The sequence below is a fragment of the Syzygium oleosum genome, unplaced genomic scaffold (genome assembly GCF_021117445.2).
Source record: "Syzygium oleosum isolate NSW1041296 unplaced genomic scaffold, Sole_v2.1 Sole_v2.07, whole genome shotgun sequence".
In the NCBI taxonomy this organism is placed as follows: Eukaryota; Viridiplantae; Streptophyta; class Magnoliopsida; order Myrtales; family Myrtaceae; genus Syzygium; species Syzygium oleosum.
This window is the reverse complement of record NW_026607491.1, coordinates 1,388,140-1,407,261: the sequence shown is the minus strand read 5'-3', so window position 1 is coordinate 1,407,261 and position 19,122 is coordinate 1,388,140. Positions and strand designations below refer to the sequence as shown.

General features: G+C 39.7%; 1 protein-coding gene across 2 annotated transcripts in view; it reads left to right on the top strand.

Moving 5' to 3' along the window:
• Positions 1-425: 425 nt before the first annotated feature.
• LOC115662691 (scarecrow-like protein 9) overlaps positions 426-19,122 on the top strand; it is a 93,308-nt gene continuing 74,611 nt past the window's right edge. Inside the window, exon 1 of one of the 2 annotated variants that reach the window (XR_008817008.1) lies at positions 426-3,066. Coding sequence is in view for 1 of the 2 variants with exons in the window: in XM_030584796.2 (XP_030440656.2) it covers positions 797-2,953 (2,157 nt within the window). In the remaining variant the exon portion in view is untranslated. Of the gene's footprint in view, positions 3,505-19,122 lie in introns of those variants that run through there. The other variant, XM_030584796.2, reaches the window with a different exon arrangement.

Sequence of the window (19,122 nt, the reverse complement as noted above, 5' to 3'; positions counted from 1 at the left end):
AGTAATTTGGTGGTAAAATTTAACAGAAACTAACGAAAGGTAAATTTATCACAGATGTATCAGTTTGAGATTTTTGGTGGTCAAAAAATTAGTTTGTGGTAAATTTCTCGTATGTGTATCAGTTTAGAATTTTTCGCGATATTAACCATAAAATAATCGTACCAAACTGACCCTTAAATCTCACACGCAACTTATAGTCGGGCTAATGATCAGAAGGGCTTTTTCGTCTTTGGCAACCATCAAACAAGCGACGAGTCTCCCATTCATGGGATAAAATAACACTCGTGGGTGGTGACGTGAGGACGAAGGCAGTTTGACCAGAGGACACGTATATGTATAGGCCTCTCGAGAGTCAACTTTCACATGGGATCATACTGAGGAATTTGAAATCGACTGGCTGTCCTCTCACCCAGGATTTACAACCTTTTTTCTTTTTTTCTTTTCTCGGAACAAAACTCGATCGCTTCGAGAAAGAAGTCAAATCTTGCTGAATCCCCCCAGCTCCTCGGAGACAGTCCAAAAAGGGAAGTTTTCCATCTCGTTCTGTTTCATTTTCAAACAAGATTAGCTGGTACTTCTTACTGTAATTGCGTTAGCTGTTTCATTTTTGCGGAACTTAGCTCCTATATAAGCCTTCGAGATATTTACCCAGGTGTACGCTTGCTTGAGTCCCGATTTTGGGGAATCATTTCTGTGTTTATACAGCGAGTTGATGAATTTTGGTACAAATTCTTTTAAGATCTTTTTGAGCTATTGATGTTCTGAAGCCCTTCTGAGTCTAGCATATTGGATAGAAATGGATCCACCACCAGACGAACTCAATAGTTGCATTGATGGGTATATAGTCGATGATGGTGATGATGCCGCCTTTTCGATTTTACCAGATGATGATCTTGCCAGTAGGCTCACGATCGACGACATGTTCAATAAGTTCACCTATAGCTACACATACATGCCTCCTTTGGGCGCTAACCTCGGGAAGGAACCGGCCGAGGACTATGATTTTAGTGATGCAGCTCTCAAGTACATTAACCAGATGCTTATGGAGGAAGACATAGAAGCGAAGAGCATCGGGTGTCACGAGGCCTCGGCGCTCGAAGCAGCTGAGAAATCACTCTACGATGTCATTGGAGAGAGGTATCCACCAGCTGCAGATCAGCATCCGTTACCTAATCAAACCAATGAGAGCTCGTGTCATAGTAGCGCTAGTGCGATTAACTTGGTTGCGTCAGAGCCGAATTGTGAATCACAAGAGCATACTGTCTTCACCACGGTGTCTCAATCCGTCTCATCATCAACTGGCCAGTCATTGGATGGTGTCTATGATGGTATCACTACCGCTGGACGTGCTGAATCTCCAGTGAGTGCCTCTTCTCTTTCTGAACTAATTGGAAGTGAGTCTGTTTTGCAGTTCAAGGGCAATGGTGAAGAAGCGAGAGAGTCGCTCGCTTTTGGAAATGAAATTCTAGTTGATTGGGAGAGGGGTGAATTTTCCTTGAACGAACAAACTGAAGAGCCTACAAGTTTGGTTGCAAATCTAGAGAACGATGAGAACACGTTTGCGGACCTTGGAGGATACAGGGGAAAGAAAAATCCTTTTCAGGAGGATGTGAACTTGGAAGAAGGAAGGGTGAGCAAGCATTTATCAGTTTACACCGAAAAAACTGTGAGGTCGGAGATGTTCGATATAGTGTTGCTCAATCGTAAAGGAAGCGAAGCTACCCTTCGTGAAGCTCTACGGAACACGATGCAGAATTGCAAACTGAAAGCACCGAATGAGGGGAAGGTCCGCGGCAAGAAGCAAGGCAGGCGCAAGAGGGATGTGGTCGACTTGAGAACTCTTTTGACACTTTGTGCACAAGCCGTTACTATGGGCGATCGAGGAAGCGCAGGTGAGCTGCTCAAGCAGATCAGAAGGCACGCGTTGCCCACAGGGGACGGGATGCAAAGGATGGCACACTATTTTGCGAATGGTCTTGAGGCACGCCTCGCTGGGTCAGGCTCTCAGATATACAAGGCTCTCATGGCTAGGCCAACATCGGTTGTCGATGTCTTGAAGGCTTACCATCTGTTTCTCGCAGCTTGTCCATTTAAGAAGCTCTCAAATTTCTTCTCGAACAAGACGATAATGAACGTGGCCAGGGAGGCACCCAAGTTGCACATCATTGATATCGGAATTCTCTATGGTTTCCAGTGGCCTGGCCTTATAGAGCGTCTCTCATCGGGCCCCAGTGGACCACCTAAGCTTCGGATTACTGCGATTGATCTGCCACAACCTGGATTTAAACCAGCGGAAATCGTCGAGGAAACCGGAAGACGCTTGGCGAGCTATGCCAAAACTTTCAATATCCCATTCGAGTTTAATGCTATAGCAAAAAATTGGGATGCCATTAAAGTTGAGGAGCTAAATATCCACAGCGATGAAATCCTTATCGTGAACTGCATAAATAGATTACATAACATACTCGATGACACGGTGCTGGCGGAGGAGAGTCCACGAGATGTTGTACTGAATCTGATAAAAAAGATGAATCCCGATGTTTTCATTGAGGGAATCATAAATGGCAGCCATGGTGTCCCCTTTTTTGTTTCACGGTTCCGGGAGGCACTCTTCTATTTTTCAGCTATCTTTGACATGCTCGAGGCGACCATACCTCGTGACGCCCCAGAGAGGTTGCTGCTTGAGCGAGAGATACTCGGGAGGCATGCGATGAATGTCATTGCCTGTGAAGGCTCGGAGAGGATTGAGAGGCCCGAGACATACAAAATGTCACACGTGCGAAACCTGAGGGCCGGGTTTAGGCAGCTACCCTTGGATAAGGATATGGTGAGCTTGGCAAAGGACAGGTTGAAATCGTACTACCATAAAGATTTTGAGATTGAAGAAGATGGGCAGTGGCTATTGCAGGGCTGGAAGGGCAGGATTGTCTATGCGCTATCGACCTGGAGGTGAATGTCTAAATTGCCCGTCGAAAGTAGATAAGAAAAGATTTTCACATCCTGCTTGTCTGTTTGGGCTCTTACTGTTTCTATCGTAGTGTCAGAAGGCATTTCCAGATACGAAAGGTAAGGTTCACAATCGGTGATTTTGAAATTGAATCTCTTAGCTTCCCTGCATCTTTGCGCAAGTCGGAGGGAACTGTATTGTCAGAACTGTATTGTCTGATGAAAATAGATGACTAAAACGTTTCTATGCGGTATGTTGACAATGATTGCAAGTTTAGCGGGACATGAAAGAAATATTGGATTCTACACCAGCAATGGCATAGGAGTCACTCTTAATGCGAGGCATATTGCCGTGGTTTTTCATTATCTTCATGGTCAAAGATTACGTGATCTTTTTTTTTGCTAAAGCAAAGATTACGTGATCTGGGATGCTTTTAGGTTGTGTCCACAATCAAGGAAAATCAAGCTACAATTATCACTATTGTTGTGGTTTGTTTTGGAATCTTGTGAACTGAGAAGCTATTAAGTTGTCTGCAATGGAGGAAAATCTTGCTACAATCATCACTAGCGTGGTTTTTTCTAAAAATCCTGCTGCAATCATCAGTGGTGTGGTTTGTTTTGAGATCCAATCTGGGTCCATTGCTCCTCTTTTGGTATGCGGATAAGATTTTCATGAGCTCAGAGTCGTTTACAGAGATATCTCTGCCTTGAGTTGGCTGTCCTGAGGTCCAAACACCGTGCTTATTTTCTATTCATTCATTTTTGAAGTTTTGATACGTGCTTTCAAGCATCTCCTGTGAAAAGCAAACCTGCTCAAATTCTTCCCCATGCAGAGCAACTTTTGGTCTTGAGTCTTATCGTCAATCGATGTTCGAGCTAGTTTACACACACATCGTTTAGTTCAACACCCCAAGCAAGTCAGAGGCAGACAAGTCACACTTGGTCTAGAGAAATTGCATAATGGCGGAAAATCCCAGACTTGGGACTGTTAGATGGAAAAAGCATCAACATGAATCGTGCAATGCTACTATTAAACATCATTATTGAATTGCGTAGTGTCATGTTGAACTAGCATATCTTTCCAGAATCTCTGCTACATGTTCAGCTCTTTTTCTTTTTTCTCCTTCTTAACTTCTCGTAATTTTCCCCCTTCCGTATTTCAAGAAGCTCCGTGCCATCCAATACTCACAGTTCGCAGTTCAAATCAATTATTGATTTGCATGACAGACAGAATAGCTTCCTCATAAGATGATATAAGAGAGTTTCTAAAATGCCAAGAACAAATGTACACAATATAAATTAGTATACGGGTACTTTTAAATACGAAGAAGAGCTGCTCGAGAGGGAATCTAAGATATGATCTTCTGAGCTCAGAAGATTTACAGGAAATACAATGCACCAGATTGGGGAAAAACAATATGATCTGTAGCTAGTACCGCACCTGGGATCCTCAGAGCCAATCTTCAGCCTTCTCATAATAATCCATCTGGGTGAATGTTTGGGATGGTGTCAATGTTGACATCACTACCGCTGGACGTGCTGAAGCTCCAATTAGCGCCATTGCTTTGCCTGAACTTATTGGAAGTGAGTCTGTAATGTGAGGAAGCGACACAGTTGCGCACTTTTGGAAATGAAATTCTAGTTGATCCGGAGAGGGGTGAATATTTCTTTATCGAACCAACAGAACAGGCTACAAGTTTGGTTTCAATACTAGAGAACAGCGAGAACATGTTTGCCGACCTTGGAGGATACAGAGGAAAGAAAAATTCTTTGCAGGAGGATGTGAACTTAGAAGATGGAAGGGTGAGCAAGCATTCATTGGTTTACACCGAATCAACTGTGAGGTTGGAGATGTTCGATATTGTGTTGCTCATTCGTAAAGGAAGCGAAGTGCAGCTTCGTGAAGCTCTACGGAACATGATGCAGATTGGCCAACCAAAAGCACCGAATGGAGGGAAGGCCTGGGGCAAGAAGCAAGGCAGGCACAAGAGGGATGTGGTCAACTTGAGAACTCTTTTGATGCTCCGTGCACAAGCCGTTACTAGAGACGGTCAAGGAAGTGCTGGCGAGCTGCTCAACCAGATCAGATGGCACGCGTCTCCCACGAAGGATGGGATGCAAAGGATGGCACCCTATCCTGCGAATGATCTAGAGGCACGCCTCGCCGGGTCAGGCTCCCAGAATTTACAAGGCTCTCCTGGCTGGGCCAACATCGGTTGTGGATGTCTTGAAGTCTTATCATCTCTATCGAGTATAGAGACGATTCGACGAAGTGTTAATATGTGTACTTGTGAACCACAGCCATCCAAAATACAAGTCAACACCGTGCCTCAGGTGTAGGGGTGAGCGATTTCAGGTTTCTCACAGGTTCCACTTGGAATCTAGAATCTACCCTTGAGTACAGGTTCCTCAATTTTTAGAATCTGGAACTTGCCCGTCGGAACGTGGAATCTGGAACCTATCCTGTCACAGGTTCTAGGGTCGGTTCTAGGTTTTAACAAGTTATTTTTTTTTAATTTCATTTTAGTTAAACAAAATAAATTAAACGCAACAATGACTAGTTATTGGAAAGCAACATTTCGCTTAATAGAAAGGGGATAGAACGTACAAATAGTAATTGTTGGGATGCAACACATGACTTTAATTCCAAGGCAAGATGCCACATTTTTCTCCACAAAAAGTACATAACATGCTCCCCTCCAAGCTCCTCCAAAGTAGAAATTTTTTTGTTTCTAGTCATCAAAGCAAGTTGCTCTTCCAAGCTCCTCCACCACCTGCAATATTAAAAGGAATTAGTTGTGTAGTGGCAATCAAACCTCCAAGAGAACCACTGGCAACAAAAGCAAGGTAGAAAGAGGAGAAACACGGAAGCTGAGCGTCGATAATTGGGTCAAACGGGATACAGAATGTTAACAATAATAACATGATAATGGTGTGGTGTTGCCCACACCGGAGATCGAGCCAATAGCAGTGCCATGGAAGTGTCAGCCACCTAACCATTATATGAAGATGCAACACCATAAGACAGGTCACTATGGATTAAGTTCCTGGGAATGCCATCTTATGGCAATCAACAGAACCGCAAACAATATTTGCAGTGGTGACACCAGCAAGAACGTATAGAGCATGAAATTGACCATGATCCACACTGAATATAGGGGCAGAGTGCTGAAATTGAAGAAATTTACTGGAGGAAGAAATTTAATGGAGAAATTTAAGCGACTATGGCATATAGGGGCAGAGTGCTGTAACTGCAGAGTACCTGAATGAACACATTGAATTCGCCCATGCAAAAGTGAGAAAGCGGATGAACATTTTGTTATGCTAATATCATGCAACTATTTGAAGATATAGAAATCAAATTGGATCATGGGTTATACCCAATAATAAGCCTCGGAACAATGTAACGGACTTGTCCCATTACGCAGGAGTCAAAGCCATATTGAACCTGCAGACACAAGGAACCATGAGATCCTGTTAACTTGCTAGCTAAATTCCTGCTCCGCCGCCATTGGCTTCGGAAACAATACCCCCAAAACAGCTTACCCAGATCCAGAAGAAGAATGCAATCTCAAAAGCATTCTGGAAAAATATAAAATAGATCAAGTAGAGGACTATTCGGGGGCGTTGAAACCAAAAGTGTTCATATGACGGTTGAACAACCAGTTCCCCTTCTATTGCGCTATGCTTTTCAGCAACTTCATGAGCCAATTGTGTAATAACATGCTCCAGCTTGGTTCCCACAGCCAGCAGAAGCTGGAAATATTATCAAAAGGTGGAAATGCACATGATTTAGTGATTCACAAAAGTCTGATCAATCATGGTTTCAAGATTGCACACACTTTTAACCATGACCTAACTTTTGAAAACATGAAACAGCGAGTGCACTCCGACATTTTACAGGCAGATAAGAAACACTAAGGTAGGATATATCACAAATAGATAGCAAACAGAGCACAGTCAACTTAACAATCATCCTGGGGACAATACGTAAGAGAGCATTCACATTCACAAGTGATAAAAACACATGTATAATGACTCACATGATTGAAAATAATGCAAATGAAGTAAACCATGCTAAAAATGACCCAACATGACCATAAGAGCACCATCCCTGATCATTTTAGAAAATAGGATGCCAATGAGCAATTTTCCCTATAATTACTAATGACACCCTCGATTGTATAGCATTCAGAGTGAACTTTTTGTCCATGCACGATCCTTGTTCCAATATTATTAGGTATTTGAAACTTGACCGTTACGGTAAATTCATGCTGCACGGAGAATTTTCTATTAGCCAAACAAAATAGGAAGACTAGCATAAGGTTCTAAAAAATTTGGAGTTCTCGACTTCTTGGAAACTACAATCACAAAGCTGCCAAAGAATCGGTCATCCATGGTCATGAGGAGATATTAGAATATATAAACATCGCATCTGTGTGCTTCTTCCAACCTTTCTCTATTACCCATAAAGACCGGTGAAGTACAAGCTTGAAAATGTAAATGAGTCATTCTTCAAAAATTTCCCTCTTGAAGTCAATGATATTGTATGAATAGTAAATCACACACAAAATAAACCTTATCATAAGCACAGTGTCCTAGTTGTTCCATGTTTTCAAACCATGATCCATCATGATTAGTAGCAGATCATTTGGCAGCTAAGTTGACTTCTCTTCACCTTGCCAAACGCCTATTACTCATTTCTCTGTTGAAAATCCATTGAATCCAAATATGTACTTCTGCATTATATCGATAACCTAAGTCTCGCTTCCTCTTAAACTCATCTATCTTGCAAGTCGGGTACAGTTCGTACAGGAATGATGCACAGAAATGACTAGCTCCAACATGTTAGCAGAAACTCAATCACATGGAAATACTAACAGTATGTATAGAATAGACCCAGAAAGATCCCTATATGCCATAGTTGTTGAGGAAAACTCCTATTAATTTTGAAGTTGACAAAACCTTCTATGTTATTGTAAATCTGATACTTATTCTGAACTATTCCAGGTCTGTATATTCTGGAAGCTCAGAAGAAAGTTATTCAGACTTTACAATCTGTCAAGTATATTTCCGAAGACCCACATAATCGCAGCGATTCGAGATTCGAAGCGAGGTTATTCGGATGCGGATGCGAGAGTTATTCGAATGCGAATGCGACAGAAGAAATTATTCGACGAAGAAATTCGTCGACGCAGAAGAAATTATTCGGGCGCAGAAATTCTTCGACGCAGACGCGGGGAGTTCTTCGATGCGAGCGCAGAATATCTTCGGACGCTTGAATTCGAACGTAACACAACAGCTAGTGATCGGCATGGATTTCACGAAGGAATGTTCGATTGTCTCAATCAATCAAACGATTGACAATCAAACATCATGACAAGAATGCATTACAACGGACAAAGTTCTACTTATGGAAACCAAGATTCGATTGTATGGGCGACCAGAATCGGCGGGATTCGAGAATCACAACCAACGGCTACTCAATCCTTACTATACAAATCATGTCCAAGGTAAAGATTGGAAGATGATCCTCCGAAAGGCTGTCCCAACGGCTAGTTTGGAAGCGAGAGGAGTATTTAAGGAGATCAACGAGCGGTAGAAGGAAGTACGTAATCAAGAATCAACAAGTCCAAAGTCTGAGCTTAATCCAATCATTTTTCTCTTGTCATTCTGAGCCAAATATTAAGATCTTGAGGAACACTTTGTAAGAGTGATTGTGTGAGATAGAGAGTCCTATCATACACAAGAGTGTAAACACTCAGAAGTTGTAACTCCTCTTGATTACATAGTGAAATCCAGCCAGTAGGCTGTAAGCGTGGGAGAGTGGACGTAGGCTTGCTATAAGCCGAACCACTATAAACTTGTGTGCAGATTCTCTATCCCTTATCTCTTACTTTACATTCTGCACATCAAGAGCACAGTCTATATAATCTGTCTTGAATCTGAATTTTATTCAGACTCTTCTGTGATTTATTTTGTTTCCGCATAAATTACTAAAAATTGTTTTAGATCACCTATTCACCCCCCTCTAGGTGATCCTTGCTAGCTACATCAATTGGTATCAGAGCGGGTTGCTCGGTTATTGAAGTGTTTTACTTCTGAGCTAACGATCTATATGGCTAGCTATGGTGCTCCAGGGCTTATTGAAGGACAGAGCAACAACAGACCACCATATTTCGATGGCAAGGAATATAGTGTCTGGAAGAATAAGATGAAGGCATTCATAAAGTCAATTGACCACATGCAATGGGATGTCATCATCAGAGGTGTCAATCCAAAGTCTTCTGATTCAAAAGAAAAGGCAGATGCAAGCAAAGCAGCAGATCCTCCATTATCTCAAACTGAGATATCCAAAAGAGAAACCTTAGACTCCAAAGCTATTTATTCTCTTTATTGTGCCTTATCACCTATTGAATATAAAAAAATTGCTGCTTGTGAATCAGCTAAGGAAATCTGGGATACTCTTCTTATTACTTATGAAGGAACAGATCGAGCCAAGGAAACTCAAATTAATCTTCTGCTTGGCCAATATGAATCTTTCAAAATGAAGCCTGGAGAATCAATTGCTGATTTATATGACAGGTTTACTGATATAGTAAACGGTCTTGCTTATCAAGGACAACCGGTTCCGGATGCACGAAAGTCAACAAACTTAAGAGGGACGACAAATCGGTGGGACAACATCAAAACATCTCTTCGAGAGACACAAAGGATCAAGCCTCTATCAGTGAATGAGTTAATTGGAACTCTTCAATCATATGAGACTGAGAAACGAAATGAGGAGATTGAATCCAAAGGTAATAAATCAATTGCGTTGAAGACTAACATTGATTCTGATGCAGATTCTGAAGATGAAGACGTTGATGATGAAGAACTAGCTCTATTTATAAAGAAGTATAAGAAAATGAAGATCAAAGGAAGAAACCTCGGGGAAAGAAGCCTTTTGAAAAGAAGAAATCTTTTGATGAGACGGAAAGATCGAAGGATGTGATGTTATATGCTTTCACTGTAAGAAACGTGGACATTTCAAGCCAAATTGTCCACTTCCAAAAGAAGACCAAGTTTGAGAAAGCAAAGAAGGCCTTAAAAGCGAGAAACCTGGGTGACACAGAATGTGAAGACAGTGATGAAGATTTCTGTCTAATGGCTAAGTCAGACTCAGACTCAGATTCAGATTCTGATCCCAAAGTGGAAATTGAGGTAAAACATTCTGACATGCCTATTGAGGTATCAAATTACATTGATGAATTATGCTTTGAATTCAAGACTGCTCTTAAATGCATCTCTTCTTTGAAAAAGGAAAATTCATCACTGAGGCAACAGGATGTTTCACAAAAAGAAAAAATCGATTTCCTTCAAAAAGAATTTCATCAAGTCAAGGAAAGTCGAGATTTTCTTTCCAAAGAAAATGCAGTTTTGAAAAAGCAAGTTTCAGAAATTACTTCCAAATTTTCAAAGGGATCAGAAACCTTGAAGCATATCCTTTCTATCCAAATTCCTTACTACAACAAATCTGGTCTCGGATTTGTGAAGGAAAGTGATAGCTTGATTGATTTTCCAAAGGTCAAGGAGAGATTAAAACAAAGACCTCCTCGACAAGCTTATAAAAATCATTTCAAAAGGAATTTTGTAAAACCTGTTGGTCGAAGTGCACTCAAGTGCTCAAAATGTGGAGATCCACAACATTTTGAGAATGAATGTCCTAAGGTCTGGAGACCTGTTAGAAGAGATTTTGTTAAGACAGCCTATACTAATGTTCAAGGACCCAAACAAATTTGGGTACCAAAGAAAACTTGAGATGCTGTGTTCTTTGCAGGTTACCACAAAAAGAAAAAGGAAGTGGTACCTAGACAGTGGATGCTCTAGACATATGACAGGAGATCCAAGTATATTCGTTGATCTACACAATCTGAATGGTGGAAAAGTATCCTTTGGAGGAAATACCAAAGGAAAAATCGTTGGCAAAGGAACAGTTGAAATTGGAGGACTTACAATCAATGATGTCTCGTTGGTAAAAGGACTCAACTACAACTTGATAAGCATAAGCCAACTATGTGACACAGGTTTCAGAATCAACTTTCAAGAAGATACATGCTCAGGGACAAGCAAAGATTCTTCTCAAACATTTACAGGGAGAAGACATGGCAATATCTATCTTCTAGATGTCAATCCAAAATCCACTCATTGCTTGATCTCAATCAAAGAGGATGAAGATCTATGGCATAGAAGACTGGGGCATATCAGTATGAAACAAATCTCAAAGATCTCAAACAAGAAACTGGTTCGAGGTCTACCAGATTTGAAATACAAGAAAACAGAGTTATGCAATGCCTGCACTCTAGGAAAACAAGTAAGAAGTTCTTTCAAGTCTATACATCATGTTTCCACTGATCGTGCTTTGCAGCTTCTTCATATGGACCTATTTGGACCAACCAGAACACAAAGTATTGGTGGTAAGAAATATGGTATCAGAGATAGAGCCAAAAGAAGTTGGTGAAGCTTTATCAGATGAAAGCTGGATCGATGCTATGCAGGAGGAACTTCAGCAGTTCAGAATCAATAAAGTATGGGAGCTTGTGCCAAGACCCAAAAATCATCCAGTAATTGGAACAAAATGGGTATTCAGAAACAAACTGGATGACAAAGGGAAAGTTACAAGAAACAAAGCAAGACTGGTTGCAAAAGGCTATTCTCAAGAAGAAGGCATAGACTATGATGAAACATATGCACCAGTTGCAAGGTTAGAAGCCATTCGGCTACTACTAGCTTATGCTTGTTTCCATAACTTTAAATTATTTCAGATGGACGTGAAAAGTGCCTTTCTGAATGGATATATCAAAGAAGAAGTATATGTGGAACAACCACCTGGTTTCGAAGAACCAAGAAAGAGTGATCATGTCTACAGACTCAAGAAGGCTCTTTACGGTCTGAAACAAGCACCAAGAGCTTGGTATGAAAGGTTAAGTAACTTCCTTCTGCAAAATGGTTTTACCAAAGGTAAAGTTGATACAACTTTATTTGTTAAGAAAAAGGGTAAGGATTTCTTAATTGTTCAAATTTATGTTGATGATATAATCTTTGGATCTTCTAACGAATTGCTATGCAAGGAATTCTCAAAGAATATGCAGAATGAATTCGAGATGAGTATGATGGGAGAATTATCATTCTTTCTTGGCCTTCAAGTGAAACAAACCAAAGATGGTACACTCATTTGCCAAGAGAAGTATGCAAAGGAGATTATCAAGAAATTTGGATTACAGAATTGCAAGAAGACAGACATTCCCATGTCTCATTCATCCAAACTGGACAAAGATGAAAATGGTAAAAAGGTTGATCAGAAGGTATATAGAAGCATGATAGGCTCTTTATTATATCTAACTGCATCTAGACCTGACATTCTTTTTAGTGTCTGTATGTGTGCAAGATTTCAATCAGACCCAAGGGAATCTCATTTCTCTGCAGTAAAAAGAATAATCAAATACATTGGAACATATCCAATGTTAGGTCTTTGGTATTCCAAAGATTCGATTTTACTCTTCTTGGATATTCGATGCTTTGATTTAGCTGGATGTAAAGTGGACAGGAAAAGTACTTCCGGTACATGTCAACTGTTTGGGAATATGTTGGTATCTTGGTACTCAAAGAAGCAGAGTACAGTTGCACTTTCTACAGCAGAAGCAGAATATGTAGCATTGGGAAGTTGCTGTGCACAGATTCTGTGGATGAAGCAGCAATTACAAGACTTTGATATTGAAGAATCAAGTGTTGCAATCAAATGTGACAACACAAGTGCAATCAATTTGACAAAGAACCCAATTCTTCATTCTCGTGCTAAGCATATTGAAATCAAGCATCACTTTATTCGAGATCATGTTCAAAATGGTGATGTAAATATTCAATTTATTGATTCTAAGAATCAATTAGCTGATATATTTACAAAACCTCTTGATAAATCTTCATTTGAATTCATCAGAGAAAAACTGTGCATTACTTATCCATTTTCTTGAAGTGTTTTGATAGACAGGAAATTGTTCAGACTCAAGTATTCTCAGTCTGAACATTTTTCAGACTCACGAAAACAGGTACGTTCCTTATTCAAATTTTGGCGGGTATAAAATTGACATTTTTGGCAGGATACTTGTATAATTCGTTATACTTGGAAGCAAATCAGGTATGCATTCTACTTTATCTGCTAAAATCTGCCTAATATATTGATATGTCTGGTTAAGTTTTAGAGAGAATATTTTCTTCCTACTTGTTTTGGGATATCTCTTAATTTCTAAAAGTACTTTTCTCCTTCCAAAAGGTTATCAACTTCCTTTTTAAGCCCGTCCTTCTCTTTTTCCAAACCCTACCAGTACGATCTTTTTCTCTCAAAAACCTTCCGATATACAGAGACTCTCCTCTTCTTCTTCCAAAAGATCGAAACTTTCGTCTTCAAAGGTGATCATAATGCCGGTCAAGATGGTGGCCCACAGAAGATCTTCTCGTATTCTTAATCAAGACTCAAAATCTACCGCAGCGGCGGAATTTTTAGAAGTTTCAGACTCAGAATCCGATCATCATGTCAACCCTTCTGAAGCGTCAACCCCTCAGCGTTCGTCTCCACCGAAATCGTCTGGTAAAACTGATTTTCGGTTCATAAACATTAAACGTGTGTGGGAGAATTATCAAAGGCTGAAAAGGAATAATGCCTCTGAGTCAGCTCTTCGTGCTTGTCTGAAAGACAACAATCTTCGCTCTGAAACTCACCTTGCGAAAATCTATTCTGAATACTGCACTAAATCAGGGCAAGTTCCAACCAGCACTACTCCACAAGAAACTTCTTCCAGAAAGGGCAAAGAAAAAGTTGGAGAAGCTTCAACTCCATCTGAAAAGAAATCGGTTCATGTAAGCCCTAAGACATCTAGTGCGTCAAAATTTGTTGTTCCGGATGATGATGCACGATTTTTTGAGAATTTTGAGATGAAAGTTGGAATAGCATCTGGCTTGCCTGGAACAGGAGGCTTATTCAGAAGCACTGCGCATCAGATGTATTACAGGCTGTTACTTGATAGAGGAGTAATGAACAATAGAACTGTGGATTTCGAGTATTTGGAGAAGGCTGGAATTTCTGTACAGAACCTGTTTGAAAAACTAGGGGTTTATGAATTTTGCCTTCAATCTGCCAACACTTATGCTGAATTGACTGCCTACTTTTATTCGAATCTTTCAATTCTGTCACCAAACTGGTTACAGTTTACTATTGGTGACAAGAAAGTTGATTTAAAGGCGCATGAGTTGGCAAGGATAATTGGAGCCACACACTCCACTTTTACACCATTGGCAGTAAGTCTTGAAGAGGCTTCTCAGCTAGTTTCTGAAAATCCGAACTTTGCTCAAGGATCAAAAAGACATCTCTCCTATTCTGACTTATCAAGACGATCGGTGATCTTGCATAAGATCATCATCAACTGTTTAAAGCCAAAGGATGCCTCAAAAACTGACCTTTCGAAATCAGAGATCAAGCTCATTTGGGCTATCTTGACAGGTCAATCCTTCTCTCTTCCTCACCTCATAATATTCCATATGTACAGAGCATTGCAGAAAGATAAGGGTCATCTGCCATATGGAGCTTTGATCACTCGTATCTTCATGTATCTCAATTTATCTATTCCTGGTGCGTTGCGAGAAACTATGCTTCCCCTTATGTTTGTTGGAGAAAAAATGCTCTCCAAAATGAAGAAATTTGAAGATATCAGGGACATAGTAAAAGGAAAGAGGCTCAACGGTCGAGAGGCCAAATCATTGGCAAGAAAGTTCGAAAGAAAAGGAGCAAAGGAAAAGAACTAGTTCGCAAGCAAGCAAACGATTCTCCAACCCCAATCAAAGTGTACGAAAGAAAAGAAAAACTCTTACGCATGATGAAAATGATGAAGCGAAGCGAAGACACTTTGAATCGAGTCACACTGCGATGTTCTGAACCGGTTCCAAATGTTTGAACCAATTCATGAAGAGCATGTTACTGAAGAACAATCACCTGTTCAAGGGGAGATTCCACCAGAATCAGCTGCAGGGTACAATCAGTCTGAAAAAGCTAATGACCAAGGTCAGCATTCTGAAAATCAGAACATCCTTTCGATTCTCGCTCGAGATAAAGGACAAGCGAGTCGCTTCTAGAGCAAAATTTGCGAAACCTACGAAAATTGTTGAGGAAAACACCAAGGCTCAACAACTTCAAGCAGCAGCAGACAAAGCGGAATTAGAAGGAGCCATTGCTATGTGCTCATCCAGCATGGATAAAGCCATAGGTCAATGCAGTTCGAAGATTGAGGAGGCTGTCTCAATATTGGAAAATTTTCAACTGATTCGTACTCCTAAAAAATAGCCTGTTTTTCAACATTTCTCTCTATTTCTTTCAATTGGTCTGTAATATTTCTCATACTTATTGTTAGACTGATTGATTACTTAATATCAATGCATTATTCTATCTATTACTATTCTTTTTGTTGATGACAAAAAGGGGGAGAAATCATATTGCAGATTTACAGGTTATTCTCAAAGGAAGAAAGACACAGATATCAACAGAGTTTGCTATTTCAATCTGTGTTTATTGAGCTTAATATGTTTAAAATAATTCAATCTGCAAAGAAAGTTTTGTCACCATCAAAAAGGGGGAGATTGTTGAGGAAAACTCCTATTAATTTTGAAGTTGACAAAACCTTCTATGTTATTGTAAATCTGATACTTATTCTGAACTATTCCAGGTCTGTATATTCTGGAAGCTCGGAAGAAAGTTATTCGAGACTTTACAATCATCAAGTATATTTCGAAGACCCACATAATCGCAGTTCGAGATTCGAAGCGAGAAGTTATTCGGATGCGGATGCGAGAGTTATTCGAATGCGAGATGCGAGCAGAAGAAATTATTCGACGAAGAAATTCGTCGACGCTGAAGAAATTATTCGACGCAGAAATTCTTCGACGCGAGACGCAGAGTTCTTCGATGCGGACGCGGAATATCTTCGAGACGCAGAATTCGAACGTAACACAACAGCTAGTGATCCGGCATGGATTTCACGAAGGAATGTTCGATTGTCTCAATCCGAATCAAACGATTGACAATCAAACATCATGACAAGAATGCATTACAACGGACAAAGTTCTACTTATGGAAACCAAGATTCGATTGTATGGGCGACCAGAATCAGCGGGATTCAGAATCTGTCAACCAACGGCTACTCAATCCTTACTATACAAATCTGTCCAAGGTAAAGATTGGAAGATGATCCTCTGAAAGCTGTCCAACGGCTAGTTTGGAAGCGAGAGGAGTATTTAAGGAGATCAACGAGCGAGCGGAAGGAAGTACGGAATCAAGAATCAACAAGTCCAAAGTCCGAGCTTAATCCAATCATTTTTCTCTTGTCATTCGGAGCCAAATATTAAGATCTTGAGGAACACTTTGTAAGAGTGATTGTGTGAGATAGAGAGTCCTATCATACACAAGAGTGTAAACACTCAGAAGTTGTAACTCCTCTTGATTACATAGTGAAATCCAGCCCGGTAGAGGTCAGTAAGCGTGGGAGAGTGGACGTAGGCTTGCTATAAGCCGAACCACTATAAACTTGTGTGCGATTCTCTATCCCTTATCTCTTACTTTACATTCCGCACATCAAGAGCACGATCTATATAATCGTCTTGAATCTGAATTTTATTCAGACTCTTCTGTGATTTATTTTGTTTCCGCATAAATTACTAAAAATTGTTTTAGATCACCTATTCACCCCCCTCTAGGTGATCCTTGCTAGCTACATCAATAGTCACTTTGGCATATTCTCCATTAAATTTCTTCGTCCTTTAAACAACCACAAGGTCAAAGGCACACACAAACCATTGGCAGAATCACACATAACACGACCTTAGCTGCTCCTTCAACAATGGACAAAAATAAGAACAAAGAAAATCAAAGTATTAAGACAATCCATATCTAATTTACTGGTAAAATAAAATAAGTATTAGAAAGTCTCACCACATATATTCATTCTTCAACTGGTAAACTTTATTTACCGACGATAATCTCCTCGTTAAGACAATCCATATATATATATAAAAAAAGAAACTAAATTAAAAAGTCACTTATTAGATATATAAAAGGAATTACAATATAAAGATAAAAACATCACTTACCCAACTCAAATTTTTCTGCATTCTCTATGCACTCTTCAACATTAATCGACACACGAATGGCTCTCAACTAATCTTGAGTACAAATCAAAGCTTCCACTACTTTGGGTGTCAAAGAACTTCGAAAGCCATCAAGCACACGGCCCGATGTACTAAAAGTCGACTATGAAGCAACAGTAGTTAGGGAAATAGACAAAACATCTCGAGCCATTAAAGATAGTATCTTATATTTTGAGCCGCTAGTCTTCAACCACATCAAAAGGTCAAGATCAAGAATATTTTTATTTTTATCTTGAAAATACCGATCAAGCTCAGATTTGTTGTCATCGCACTCTGTTTGATTCGAGTGCATAAAGGTTCTCCGAAAAGCTTGGTGGTCATACTTCTTCTTAACTTCGTGACCACCGACATCGGTATTAGAACCACTACTACTTGCACTCAAACCCTGGACACCAAAATTTCGATCACTTGAAGCAAGAGAAGATTGCTCATAAAATTCATACAAAACGCTCCAACGCGTCCTTCACCTTATAATGCATCTCATTAACTTTCGATTCATCATCATAAATTTGTCCATACAAGAAATTTACATAATTCAACTTGGCTCTAGGATCTAACACAACCGCAATCAACACCATCATATTCACTTTGTCCAAACTCCCATAATATTTGTCAAATTTTCCTTTCCTTTTCCTACCCATAGTTTGAAGTTTAGGATCCGAAGCATCTGCCGCCACATCTTTCAGATATTTATACAAAAGAGCTATCCCATCAAAGTAATCATTTGAAGTATTATATGAACTTTCCGACATCCGATTGGTGGCATCATAGAATTGTTTTAGAAATTTCAAAAGAACAATGACATTTTCCAATCATCATCTTTAGGAAGATCATTGTTAAGCTCACCCACAAAAGATGGATCGTCTTCTTCCATCCTTTCAAAAGCTTTTTTGAATTTTATGGCGGTGTCTAACATGTGGTAAGTGGGGTTCCATCTAGTTTCAGGCTTTTGTGTTTCGTGCTTTCTTAATTGAATTTAGTTAATTTTGTGTGTTTTATTTTTGTAGAAAGATTTTATTTATGGATCATTGATCGTAGAACTTTAGGCACGTTTGTTTCACGGAAAATAAATGATCTGGAAAACATTTTTCTAAAACGATTGATTGTTTTGCTTACAAAAACAAATAAACGAAAAATATTTTCATTGTCCACGGAAATGTTTAGACGTATATTGTCGATGATAATGAAAACATTATCCATTGACTAATTATTTCAAGCGATACAAGTGATCGATTCTAGGAAAATACTTTCCAAATCATTTATTTTCCGCGAAAACAAACGGAGCCTCAGTTAAACCTGTCTGTTTTTTGATAAGATGGAATCGAGTCGCTTAGTTATAACACTTTTAGAGTTTTCACACCAAACTGGAGCATGTCCAAAGAGTAAAAGTGGCTCAAATAAATTTGAAGGACAAAGTGATGAATGCATACAAATGTCAAGCTTCGAGCTTCAAAGGCCATACTGCAATATTGCACGGCTATAACAAAATGAGAAAAGAGAGAGTGAATAAGGAAATGGGCCCAACAGCCTGTTTATGAACGGCCCTCACTTTGGACAGGCCTATCCAACTTCTTGTAGAAGAAGACACAAAGCTGTATTGTCAAGGTCGTGTGAACAAGTATCTGATTAAATATACTTAAAAAGGATGGTAGCGATTAAAAGTCGGTGCATTGGAAATTGTGAATATTTCTTAATTGCTTGCTTAACAAATGCTCCCTCGTTCATAAGAAATGAAACTTCAAGGACACCGAGGCTTACTTCTCCTTGTGAAGTAAAACCGAGTAAAATTGCGTCGATAAGCTACCGTTTAAAATTACTTGAGGGAGACCAGCCGATCTAATGTTGGAGGGAAAAATGTTCCTTACAATCAAGTTATTATATAGGTTTAGTTTAATGGAGCCAATCACATATGAGAAAATAGCGAAAGTCCGAGACTGAACACCGGCTCTC